The 13,290-nt window shown below is 37.9% G+C and overlaps 2 protein-coding genes across 5 annotated transcripts; one reads left to right on the forward strand and one right to left on the reverse strand.

Annotated features, from left to right (window-relative positions):
• Positions 1-228: 228 nt before the first annotated feature.
• On the reverse strand, positions 229-8,960 carry LOC113665137 (uncharacterized). Of its 4 annotated transcripts, none has more exons than XM_027180789.2 (3): positions 8,503-8,960; positions 4,434-6,943; positions 229-1,145 (listed from the first exon to the last, which is right to left on the reverse strand). In XM_027180789.2, the coding sequence occupies exons 2-3, from the start codon at positions 6,925-6,927 to the stop codon at positions 1,102-1,104; spliced, it is 2,538 nt and encodes an 845-aa protein (XP_027036590.2). In that variant the 5' UTR covers positions 6,928-6,943; positions 8,503-8,960; the 3' UTR covers positions 229-1,101. The 4 variants fall into 4 exon arrangements, with proteins under 4 accessions (XP_027036590.2, XP_027036592.2, XP_089067880.1 ...); XM_027180791.2 differs by having other exon boundaries at positions 4,446-6,943; positions 8,503-8,805; XM_089211754.1 differs by lacking the exon at positions 8,503-8,960 and adding an exon at positions 7,978-8,219 and having other exon boundaries at positions 4,446-6,943.
• A 1,322-nt stretch (positions 8,961-10,282) lies between these two features.
• On the forward strand, positions 10,283-13,229 carry LOC113665138 (NPC intracellular cholesterol transporter 2). Its single transcript, XM_027180792.2, has 4 exons — positions 10,283-10,870; positions 11,420-11,539; positions 12,252-12,433; positions 12,996-13,229. The coding sequence occupies exons 1-4, from the start codon at positions 10,786-10,788 to the stop codon at positions 13,080-13,082; spliced, it is 474 nt and encodes a 157-aa protein (XP_027036593.2). The 5' UTR covers positions 10,283-10,785; the 3' UTR covers positions 13,083-13,229.
• The last annotated feature ends 61 nt before the right edge of the window (positions 13,230-13,290 follow it).

The following is a 13,290-nucleotide window of genomic DNA, read 5'->3' on the forward strand; positions in this document are numbered from 1 at the left end:
CTGATTTTTGTTTTTTTGGTTTTTCGGTTTCATATCACGTTTGTCTGAGTAGTAACGCCCTCTGACTGAAAATCCAAAGGTATTTATGCAAATCCAAGTCACGTGTTAATTCAAGAATTTGCTGTGGTTGGAAATTTTCCTTCTTAACAGCACAAGTGGATTTCCCCAACTCCTCAGCATGGCATTAATTAACGTATATTCCTGGCCAATGAACAGTAACGAACATACTTTTAATGTCAGCCTTTATTCCTACTTCAAACTTAATTAACAATAAGAAAGTCTGAATAAAATCTAGTTGAAATAAATGATTTTACTATCGATCCGTTGAACCCAATGAATACTCCAAATCTGCGTGACTAATCGACTCGCGTCTAATAAATTAATAAATTCAAACACTAATAAATACTTCTATCAAAAATATGTTCCACTATTTTGATTTAATCAATCGCCTAATAAAAATATGAGAACAATTTCATTCCCATGGAACAGACTAGTACTATTGCAAGAAAACTGTCCATCAAAATTTTTGAAGAAAATAGAAAAACCCATAAAACCTGTCATTTTTCGCTACGTAATTATCTCTGAACAACAAAACGTCTAAGCTTGAACGAACCAAAGTCCAATAAGTAACGCTACCGGCAGGTGATTTCCATCAATTCGACTTTATCTTTCTTCTGTCAATTTGGTCTAATACCTGAACTGACGTCAATTACGATTAACAGAAAGAAATATGACATGAAAAGCCTTCTGTTTTGTCTTAAGATATGAGAACTTGTTGGTCTATTGGTTAATATACTAAGAGGAGCCACACCTTGGAATAAAAAAATCGCCTCTGCTTCGACCTCCGGTGGAAAAGAAAACTATGATTTAAAGTTTCATTCATATCTACGCTGTTCTCAGCTTCACTTTTACTAGAAAGCGAAACGTTATCAAACACTCAAAGTTCTTCGACTATTCGACAAAGCTTTATCCTAATATTTGCATCTCCATTCATTATTCCTGTTTTTTATGCATGCAGTAACATGTAGAAAGAAAAATCGACGTACAACGCCTCGTCAGTCTTTTTTATTCCATGTCAGGATCTGTTAAAAGCGCAGAGGTCTATACCTCACTTGTCGTCGACCCTTTGTTGTCGGACGGGCGATCTGTCAATTAAACAAACGATATGTTATTCATTCCTATACAGACGAAATAAAAAATTGTGATTCATTGCATTTGTCTGAGCCTTTTCCCTCCCTAGATCTGATTGTTAATTCTCACCTCTAACTGCTACATATTTCCTTGTAAATTACTTACGAGAATTTAGAGTTAGATCAAGGTACATGTTAATCACTTCTGGGAGTTAAAAGGTTAAGATGTAAGTCAAAAGATTATTTTTACCTAAGTTTATTTTTTTTAACACTGGCACGTTGTTTTACATTACAGATGTAAATTAAAAAAAATGAAATAATTAGGGTCGTAACGCGATGAAGCCGATGTTTTCAAGGTGTCTGATTAACCAATGGAAGCAAGTCAACTGTGTGTTGAGAAGCTAAATACTTGCAAAATCTCTCATTTGCAATTAGATGGCGTGACAGAACTCATTTAAGACGAAATCGAATGTCGTTTGTAATACTATGTAGCCTCTTTCGACCTCGGATCGAGCCAAAGACACTGATTTGTTAAAACGCTTGTAGAATCTTTCAGATTTCTGCTAAGTTATTCAAATTATGGCAATTGATATTTAAACATCACCGGAATAACTCGATTTTATTCCAAAAGGAAAGAAAAATAATAATTAGGAAAATGAAGCAACATGCAGCCGTTTCAAAAATGGGTATTTCAGTATTATCAGTTGAGTTAATAACGTAAGTTGACCACGGTAAAGAGTTTCAAAGCAGACTTTTCGAGCGTTCGCCCTCGTCTGAGCAAACGACATTCGCTCTAACAAAGGGCAAACGCTCGAAACGTCAGCTTTAAAACTTTCTACGGTGGCCAATTTACGTTATCAACTCAGTTGATAATACTGAATTACCCTGTTACACTCTCCGACCGACGCAACACCAAAGTTTCTTAAGAAACTTACCCTTTTACCCGTTTCAAAAGTGGCCTGTTTATACTCAAGACAGCGCTATACTGTAGAGTCCAACCACTCGAGGTAGGTGGGGAGAAGGGGAGAGGGGGAGAGGGGGAGAGGGGGGAGGGGCAGAGGGGAACAGGGGGAGAGGGGAAGAAGGGGGAGAGCAGGACAGGGGGAGAGGGGAAGAAGGGGGAGAGCAGGACGGGGAAGAGGGGGAGAGGGGAACAGGGGGATAGGGGCAGAGGGGCAAAGGGGGAGAGGGGAACAGGGGGATAGGGGCAGAGGGGCAAAGGGGGAGAGGGGAACAGGGGGAGAGGGGCAGAGGGGTAGAGGGGAACAGGGGGAGAGGGGAAGGGGAGAGCAGGACAGGGGGAGAGGGGGAGAGGGGGAGAGGGGGAGAGGGGGAGAGGGGGAGAGGGGGAGAGGGGGAAGGTCATTGGCTTTTGGGAACTCAAATCAATGCTGCCTTGTATTAGCAATCAATGGCATGCACAGCAAGAAGTAAACATTTATAAAATATTATTTTTGCTTGTTTTTATTACTATTGTAATTACTATCATCCAGCATCATCATCATTATCAATAGGATCATCATTAGATAGTAAAATCAATTTTCTGTTATGTATTAACTATACATCTACAGTTCCAAATATCCAGTCTACAGTTCCAAATATGAAGAACATGAAATGTTGTTCCATTCAGAAACTAGAGAAAGGAGAAGTTACAGGTTAATCACTTCTGGGAGCTACAGGCTTAACCCTTTAAACCCTACAATTGACTAACATCAAATTTCTCCTTACAATATGGCACCCCTGAATCACACATTAAGGTCATGAGAATAAAGGAAATGATCAACTAAAGAATCTCTTGATTGTGAAATGAATTCTCTTTGTCAGCTCAGAAATGTATTAAGAGAACACTAAGGAGAATATGTATTCTGATATTAGGGTGCAAAGGGTTAAGCAATAGACATGGCAATGGACAGAATGATTATTCATCTTGGGTGATTTTTCTGTTCCACAATGGAACATGATTTTGTACTGTTTTACAGAAAGAACTCAATTGTTATGATTTTCTCTTGTTTTTTACAGGACTGAAAAAGATTGGGACAACTTTCTTATATTAAAACATCTATTTTTTTTTGTATTTTTCCTTTCAATATCAGCCCTGAATCACACATTAAGGTCATGAGAATAAAGGAAATGATCACCAATGAAAGAAGTGATTGATTGGTAAACAAATTCTCCTTGTCAGCACTTTAGGAAATGTATAAAGAGCAGTATGGAGAATATGCATCCTAATGTTAGGGTGTAAAGGGTAAAGCCTATTAAACAATGAGTTAACTTTTAACTCAACAAAATGTTCCACTCAATTCATAAGAATTTGTTACACCTGCTTCAAACTCAATATATGATGCTGTAGCTTCCAACATCACAATTGTAATTCTATCTTACACTGCTCAATTTTCTTTGTAGACCAGAGTTATTAATGAATTTTGTATCATATCAAAGCAACACCTTAAGCTGATAAGTTGGTCAATTCCTATTTCATGCTGATAATAGAAATACTCAAGATTGTAGAATGAAGATACATGTGAATAACTTTTGAGAGCTGACGCTTGTAGTATGCCAATTATAGCCTACAGAAAAGGCATCATTTTTTTACATATTCAGGCAAATGGACATCAGTGCATAGTAGAAGTCACACACAATTCATTTCTATGGCATTCTACTCTTGCATGTGACTTTCTCACCCCACCCCCCTCTCCCTACTTTTGTCTCACAATCGCCTCCTTGTGGAAGAATGATGCCTGTTTTGCAAGCTACCAGTGAAGACAATCTATGCATATTTTCTAGCAGGAATCACTCCCAATGATAAGAATTAAATTTTCTTAAGTTTTTGCTGCCAAGATTTTGACACATATGATCAAGATGGAACTTCAGTTGGTAAAATTTCTTCCACTTTGGGTAGGCTAAGCCAACTACATCTAAATAATAGCAGCCAAAATGTTGAAAAATTCATGTTGAGAAAACCTTTAACCCCTTAACTTCCTAGATCTGATTGTTAATTCTCCCCCTGGCTACTTCCTAGGAAGTAACACAGTTATGAGTCAGAATTTAGTGAGAGATCAAGATAACAGCTTCTACCTGACAAGTTTGAGTATTCTCATTACTAATGCTTTCTGGATTATGTATGGATATTATAGGGAGAAGTTACTTGTTAATCACCTCTAGGAGTTAAAAGGTTTGCTTAATTTACTGCTGTGTTAGCTTAAACATAGGAAATGTGTGCATACTCTGAGTCAAATGTGGTTTCTGCGATATTTTCCTCCATTGGGGTCTTTGTCATTATTCCAATAAGATTGTCATGCTTACCTATGGACTCACCATCATGTTTTGGCGAAAACATCTTCTCTGTACTTCCTGTTGTTTCATGGTTTGCAGATCTTTTACTTTTCCAGTACAAGTTTTCCACATAGTAGTAAATCTCCACTTTCCTGGTGACATAAATCAACAGATATGCACTCATGAACAGGGCAAACGAAGACAGCATGTGCCAGATGTCATGGTAATCAAAGAAGTCCCACAAGACACATTCTTCATTGCGAGAACGTGAGAAGCTTGGAGTAGAGGTTTTCTTTGTGGTGGACTTGATTTTGAAAAAATACATGGCAAAAACCCAGAAGAAGAAATTCACAATCATGAATAGCAAACGATGCCAGTTGCTCCAAAGGATCTCAAAAATGCGGCTTAGGCTGCAAAGCTGTTTCATTCCACTGCGGAAATTTCCACCTTCACTTCTATGCCTCTTAAAAGACACAGCTGCATCAAAGCTCATCAAGCCGATGATAGACAGAGCCACTGCAGCCACACACGAAAACAAGAAAAACTGAGACCAATCATCTCTCTGTTTAAAACCAATAATCAGCAAACAGAGTGGAAATATAATTATCCAGGTCCACTTCACAAAAGCTTCCACTGACCAGCATTTCTCATCACTGCTACAATTCTTCCACCTGCATGGCACACCAACTTTCTGGAAGGTCCAAATATACATCACCACCAACCAAATGACCAAAGCAATCCAGTAGGCAACTTCAAAAAATTGTGGAAGACCATTGGTATCCCGCACAGATCCAACATAGTTAAACACCAGCAGTGGTGCAACAAAGAACAAGAAATATTTGGGTGCCTGAACTGTTGTTTCACTAGGGTGTTTTGAAGGGGCCTCATCATTATCCAGAAGATTTTCACTTCTAACGCGGCAGTTGTAAAGAGCAATCACAACTAAACCCGAGATTATAAACATAAAGGCAGAATCAAATTGAAATGTGAGTCGAGAAGGACAGAGGTGATATGTGGCTGAAAACAAGCCCTCAAAAACCAATGCCCAGGCCAAGGCATATGCCACAGAGTAATCATATGGCCTAAAACATTTGGCATATGTCCCTCTCACAGCATATTTGTGACCAGATTTATTTACCTCAAAAGTAATTGCTTCCCGGAAGGAAAATGACAAGGCCAAAAAGATACCATGAATGACATAAGGAACATTACTGAGCATGAAATTAGAGGGAAGGTCTGCTACAGCAATTGGCCTGTAACAAAGCTCATTGTAATAGCAGAGGTCACGATTTCCTTCTTCAATCATGTTTGACCAGCGTGCAATCACAAACTGGGCAGAGCCAACCATGAAACTGATGGCAAGAACTCCAGTCAAGTAGGGATATGTTTTTACACCTTGTTTAAACCATGCTATGCAGATAATTTCCATCCATCGCTTCAGAGGGATAGTCCTCCAAGGTATTGGATCAGGCACATGTTCTAAGATCCCCTTGCTCGCAGTCCTTGCTCTCCCTTCAGCAGCAGTATTTTCCAAATGAAAAGGAACCTTGCACTCATCAAAGTCAGAGTTAAGAAAGAAATGAGCAAAAATGCTGATGGCAAGACCACCAAGTATAGCAACAATGCACATATATGCAGCAGGACGGGCTTTTCCAAGTGTGTCATATTTATATCCTTGAGTCACAGATACTGTCACCATTTTCTGTTGGTCACTATTTTTCTTAGTAAGGGAGCTGCGCAGTCCAATATACCAACGTCCTGTCATAATTTTGGGTCTTGAATACTGTGACAAAGTGATGCGTCCAGACTCTGTAAAGGTGAGTTGAATTGCTTGTTTTTCATCATCAGAGCTCTTCTCAGCAAGTCCTTCACTTTGCGTTGCAAAACAGCTTTGTGACACCACCAAGACACATTCCATTTCAGCATCATCTGATGACACAGTGATTTGAACTAATCTTGAGAGCTGATCCTCGGCAACGTCAAATGTTATGACTTCAGTTAAGCCATCAGCACGAACAGAAACATTGGCTAATTCGCCAGGAGTTAACACTGAGTTATCCAACTCAATCTCTAATTTAAAAGATGCATTTGCAGGAGCTCCAAAGAACAGTAGGTCAAGATCCATTGTACTTAAGGGCTCTTGCATCAAAGACTGAGGGCAGGCATGGAAGTGATACTTCTGCAATTTATCTTGCAAGCCATTGCTCTGAGCTGCCCCTACAAACAAGACATTCAAGTTTTCAAGAACCATAGAGTAGAGTGCACTTATGTTGCTTGTAGAATCAAACTCAGCTAATGTCACGCGAAGAATAGCTGATTTGCTGTGGCGTTTCACATGACATTTTCTTGCATTATTGAAGTGTGAGGTCAAAGACCCATTCACTGTAACTGTGTTGCTTGTCAAGTAATGTGAATGGCCAAAGTCACAGACTACTTGGAAAGATGATTGGTTACTTGTTGTGGAAACACCCTCTAGAGAACAAATCACCAGCAAAATCAAGCTGAAGTTTTCAAAGAAGCCCATTATCTATCCTGGAAAGCTAATAAAAAGAAATTTCATTGTATCAGAAACTAAAAATTCTGGTGTTGTATTTACAATCTAAACTAAGCTATATATAATAATGATAGCTGTTAATAGTACATCAGATTTTTACATTTTGTGATTGACAAGTTGTTTCTGCACAGACTGGGTGGCAAAGGGTTCTTACATGATGGATCATTAAGGCCAGAATGAAAATGTGATGTGATTCATGAATTCATGAACCATGGTGAGGTGTGATTTGCCACCTGAAAGATATGTTACCCAAGAATTCTTTTAAAAACCTGGAGACTTCCCTGAGAAGAGAGACTTGAAGTTTTCCATTTGATATATATAAGGAATTTATCATTTCTATAAAATTTATGCATGAAACAGAATTAGGACTCCTTAGCTACCCTCCTTCAAGCAGAGAGTTTCTTCCTTTCTTAAAAAGTTCCAATAAAAAAAACATTGATCATGTCCAAGAACAATTCTCTGCATGAAAGTCTCTAAAGAAAAGTAGCTTAAAGTTTGCATTACATCGTAACGTTTTGTTCAGATTGTACTTTGTGAGTTGAGAGATTTGTCAATATCACTGATGTAGTTGAAATCAGTAACTGTGGCACAAAGCCATCACAAAATATCAAATGCACTAGGCATACTAAAATATCTCTAACAGTTTATAAAAAACTATTTTAAAATAATATTCAGATAAAATTAACGTGATAATAGGATTGCATCGCGTAACGTTTATTACAAACATTTGATGGCCACTTTAAAAAATAATTCAGTCCACAAAATGTGACACAATTTCTGACGACTGTAAATAAGCTTGCTACTTTCGAAAAACATAAGTCGTGTTTAACAAAGGTTCAAAGATCTTTGTTGTCCACCTCTAAAAAAGGATTTTGCCTCGAGGAAAAGACTAATTTAAAAATGAATGGTAAAAGATTCACTGATTCCACTCTCATTTATAAAATCCTGATGGTTGAGGAATGGAATATGGCACTTCTTTAAATCTCTTGATTCTACGTAGGAGGAAACAAATATTTTTACCTTATTCAATCGACCAGACACAATGGCCATCTAATTCCTAAGGACGAGACAACGACGCCGGAAAACTGCAGTGTACCGCACCGACAGTATGGATGAATAATTTATAATACCACGCTACAGCTTAGACTGTTTCGTTCGGCGAGTAGTTTCGCCATATAAGTCACAATCGAAGAGTAAATAAGATTATAACCAGGAACTTTTCATAGCTGAAAACATATCAATCAATTATATTTCCGTGTATTGCGTTTCACGGGTCTAAATTTAGCGAGACCTTATTAGCCTCCAGCTGAAATTAAGTAGAGACCTACTCTAACGACAAAAGCTTTATTAAACTATAAAGGAGGCAGCTGGATTGAAAACCAAACCGTATCCTCACAACAATCCATTCAGTACTCTGGCGAACGCGCAAGTAAGCACACGCATGCTACATCATTCTAGTATGACGTTGCAATATAGCACTATTGTCTCCGAAATCACCTAGAATACAAAGAAAGTATTGATTCCAAAATAATTGAGAACACTTACCTCAGATTACGCGAGAAACTATTAAACTAAATGTAGTAATAGCAGCTGAAGGTATATCAGGTCAAAGTAGGTCAAATTCTGAAGATGACTCAAGGAGCGCACAAAAATCCCTTTATCGCTGAAAAAAACATATTTTGATTTCAGACAGCCACTTGGTGGCCTAAGGCAATGTCACACTTCGCGTGACCGTTCGGTTTCTAAGTAAGGATGGTACAAAACATTGCTCGATTACCCGGTACACGAGGTACTCCAATATCAGAGTCGTTCCACGCTGATTAGTCTCGCTTACAAGGAACTATGGGTAGGGAATTTCTGGCACGAGGAACTTTCTTGAAATGGAACGCATATTTTGGATGCATATCTAGCTAGCATGTTTTTGTTTATCGATACATTTTATTTTTTTCGATTATTTGTCACCAAAATACCAAATTTTGTGCTTACCAGGAAAAACTGACAGACTGTCTTTCGTCACCCTTACGTATCCTGTGGGGAAAACCCCGGGAATTCACAACACACCCTAAAACACCCCGGGACGCTGAAGCTGACAGGTTACGTAAACGAATTTTGAGGACTAATAGACATCCGCTGGAGAGGAAAAAATCTGACAACTGGAAAACACTACCGAATTTGGATAAACGTCACAGAAATATTAATAAACGCCGCCCTCGAATAAACGCCGCAGATGATGCGCGGCGTTTATTCAAATAAAAGACTCAAAAAGCACACAGCGATCATTGCTTCGATCGAAGTTGGAAATTTTGAGTGAACCAGACACGAATTTCTTTTAATGTACCAGTTCTGATGTCGGGAAAGCATATCCGACATTAGACGTTTAATCACTAAATGTATTGTAATAGTATTAACATGCAAATTGCGAAATTGAGAATAATATAAAAAATGACTTTTTAGACAAGCACTAAAACATGTTTCTGTTTTTTAAAATAAAATGGTCAGTTATCATACTACTGTTTGCAAGAAATAAATTGGATTTTAAATAAACGCCGCTCTTGAATAAATGCCTCACTGGAATCACGAAAAATTTAATAAACGCCGCGGCGTTTAATCGAATAGATACAGTATTCTATAGTTTTATCATTTTTCATATGCGAGTTGACTTTGCTTTATGATTTTTTAAGTTAAGAATTAACCCTACAAGACTCAGTTTTTCGAGCGAACATAAACGAGTTTTTTCAGCAAAATATTGATCTGGCGTTTCAAAAAGATATCAAAGAGGCAAATTTATGTTCTTGTTCTGAGACTGCGATTTGATTTTGAAAAAAAGTTGTTACACAAAACACAATGCCTGATTAATCAGATGTTCACACCACCACCATGAACGTAACAGTTTTACCACAAATTTTATCCTTCTATCGACAATTGGAATATTTACGCTTGCACCTTTCGGTAAAGATTGCCTTAAAAAAGGCCAGTATTTATCAATGAAATCAAACATATTGCTACACAAATTAACTACAAAGGTCAGCTTTAATTGCACAATCAACAACAAAAGAAAAAGGTATTCACTGGTTTTCTTTGCTTAGGCACAGGCGGCCCAAGGTCCAGCTGTGAGATGATCGTCATTTTATGCGACATAAGAGTTATGGCGAAATTATGAGAGTTTGTATGGGAATATTTACGACCACTTTTAGGAATAAAAAAATACAGTCAAATTCTTTATAAAAATACCTCACCTTACTTCTTCAGTGCATCGCTTGTTATCTGACCGCTTACTATGTTGAAAAGAACCCATTCTGACGAGTTATCCATTTCGAGGTTTACTACGTACATAAGAGAAGCCTAAGGATTCCCATACAAATTCTTATAATTTCGTCATGACTCAGGCCACAACTCTTATTTCGCAAGATGACCATTTGGGCCGCCTGTGGCCAAGGCAGAAATCCATTGTTCTCCGATCTCGCTGGAACAAAAAAATTTAGCCACGGTAAATATTTGTCGGCCTGGAAAAATATCCTTTCAGTACGTTGGCACAGAAAGGGAAACAGTTAAAATATCAACGTGCAAGGTTTATTGCATTTGGACACAAAGTACTCTTTGTGTCAGCTAGGCACATGGCGTGGTGTGTAACGCCACTTCGACAAACATCACATCATCACACCACTTTGAAAAGGTCGACAGTGGCACAGCCCTCAACCAATAGTTGTAATTGTACACCGTTTTGTTCACTACTTAACATGTAATGTAATATAAGGTCGGTCTTTTACAATTACCGGTCATCTTGGTGCGAGCAGGTTTCCTTGCAGCGGTGAAAGAAGGAAGTTCGAAATGGAAAAGGCCGCAATTGTGTCCGTTTTAGCACTCTGTGTTCTTGGATTTGGTTCAGGTTTTCATGTGTCGTACGATGATTGTGGTAAGCTTCATTCATTTTTACTTATGTGTAATTTCGCAACGAAGATCGAATTTCGACTTTCTCTGCAGCTCTCAAATTGACTACCTTTGCGGCTGGTTCCAATGAAAAAAAAAAAAAACCAACAAGGTTTTGATAATTCCGCTCTACAATGAGTGAGCTGCATTTCATTGGATAAAGTGTAGTTAAGAGACTCTGGGCGATGAAGCATGACTTTGTTGAATATACAAAGGAGGTCGTTGGAACGCTTGCATATCCATTTTCGCCTCTACATTATGTTTGTTCTTGCAAGAAATACATTCCCTTTCTTAGAGCGCAATTCATCCAAACGCAGGGAATCAAAGCCATTTCAGAAGCAGTATTAATCTAATTTAAAATCAAAGGGCGATTTTCTACCTAGAATCAGACGAAGTGGGTGGTTTTTTGACGAACAAGAATGACGAACTCTCTGAGACGTAGCAAAAAGAAAAAAAAGGATAATAGAAAAGTATCTTATTTTAAACACAGAAAGAGGCAATTTTCTTTGTGTTACATGTGTTTGATTTACTTCAGGTGGGGCAGATGCTTTGTCCAAACTTGTCTTCGTGGACGTTGATCCTTGTATCAATCAGCCCGATCCGTGTAGCTTGAAGAAGGGAACTGAGGAAACCATCCAAGTACAGTTTGTGCCAAGTACGAAAAGTCCATCGGTTTAGGTCCTAGTGTTAAATAATGAGTGAAACAGGTCCTAGTGTTATATAATGAGTGAAACAATGAAACAAACTAAAAAACTTTGTGGGAAACGAGCATACTACACGACGAGAATAGGCAAAAATTCCTAGCACAAATGTTTTTTTCGGTCTGATAAGTACGTTGAAACGACCCCAATGCGCTTTGTTAGTTACATGTCATTTTGGATGGATCTGGAAAACGTAAATGCAATTAATCTTTTCCAAGACAAACAAAATTGCCAGGGCCCGTAGGGAGATCATTTTTCATGACTGTGCAGAGGCAAAGCGCGCGAATCATTTGTATAAGAAAGTTTTTCAAACCCTGCATATTTTCAGCGTGACGGCCAGAACAACCACATCTAATCAAAACAACCATTCTCGTCCTCTTTGGGACGACCTGTTAAGCCCTATATTACCATCGAAAGAAAATTACTGTTTTTTTTAGGAGAGTTCCTCCGTTATCGATAAAAACATAGAATCTGACTCCCAAAGATAAAAAAATCTACAGTTAGTAGTCAAGATAGTTGTCTTTCTGGTGGATACATTTGAAATAACATTATAACATTTTTAAAAATTCATTTTACCTTCATTTCTCAAAAATAAATTTGTGGAATTAAACGCTCTTTATGGACAGAAAATGTATTGCAAACAATAGGTTTTCTTTTGTTTTACAGAGGTGAACATTACATCAGCCAAGACTGTGGTACATGGTAAAATCCCATACGTACCCATGCCAGCACCATTTCCTGTTGACGAGCCAGATGCTTGCAAGGGCCAAGGTCTTGATTGCCCTTTACTTGCTGGAAAAACTTACACTTTCAAAACTCAACTTCCCATAAAGAGCATGTACCCTGCTGTAAGTACAATGTGACGAGGGTTTCATCCTATCACTCCCAGCAGTGATTAACCCTTTAACTCCCATGAGTGACCAAGACAGAATTTCTCCTTACAATATCAATACAATATCAACCAGATGAGTGCTGAGAATAAAGAAAATATCAATTTGGGGATAATTAATTGATCCGATGCTAAATTCTCTGAACTAACATCATAAAAATTGTATGATTGACGGTAAGGAGAAGTACAAATTTGATCTGGGAGTTGAAGGGTTAACATCTAATTTCTGTCTATAATTTTCAACATTATCCGGCAAACAGGTTATAAAAATACACAAATTTATCCAGCAGAAGTTACCTTGGTCTACCACCAAATTCAAGTCAATTATTTACCAGGAATTGTGTATGAGCCAGATGGAAAATTTAACCATCAGATTTTATGAGTTGAAGAGTTAAACACATGGACATGGAGTAGAAATTGACTTTCCAATATGGTTTTAGTTGCCTTGTCTTATAGTACCAGTCTATATTTCACCATCCAACTCAATACCCAACTCAATCTGATGACACTTTTTATTTCAGATTCAAGTTGTTGTCAAGTGGGAGTTGCATGACCAGGATGATAAAGTAGTCTACTGTTGGCAGATTCCTGCTAGGATTGTCAATTAAAACTCTCTTCAGGGTGTTACAGATGTAATCAAAATTCAAATAATTGATCCAACTTAAACAGTAAGATCAGTTTGAAGCAAACATGAAGATTGTTCATCAAATAGGAAAGGACTTGTCATTTCAAGAATAAAATTTATGAAAAAATCATGGAATGTATCTGCCGACTCATTGTATCACTCTGACCTTTAATGTAGTCTGTTGAATAACT

The sequence above is a fragment of the Pocillopora damicornis genome, chromosome 7 (assembly GCF_964200805.1).
Source record: "Pocillopora damicornis chromosome 7, jaPocDami1.2, whole genome shotgun sequence".
Lineage (NCBI taxonomy): Eukaryota > Metazoa > Cnidaria > Anthozoa > Scleractinia > Pocilloporidae > Pocillopora > Pocillopora damicornis.

Coding starts and splice junctions, on each gene's coding strand:
- LOC113665137 (XM_027180789.2), bottom strand. CDS start 6,927: ATGGGCTTCTTTGAAAACTTCAGCTTGATTTTGCTGGTGATTTGTTCT. Junction 1,146..4,433: donor ACATGATGGTGAGTCCATAG/GTAAGCATGACA, acceptor TTTAATTGACAG/ATCGCCCGTCCGACAACAAA.
- LOC113665138 (XM_027180792.2), top strand. CDS start 10,786: ATGGAAAAGGCCGCAATTGTGTCCGTTTTAGCACTCTGTGTTCTTGGA. Junction 10,871..11,419: donor TGTGTCGTACGATGATTGTG/GTAAGCTTCATT, acceptor GATTTACTTCAG/GTGGGGCAGATGCTTTGTCC. Junction 12,434..12,995: donor TAAAGAGCATGTACCCTGCT/GTAAGTACAATG, acceptor TTTTTATTTCAG/ATTCAAGTTGTTGTCAAGTG.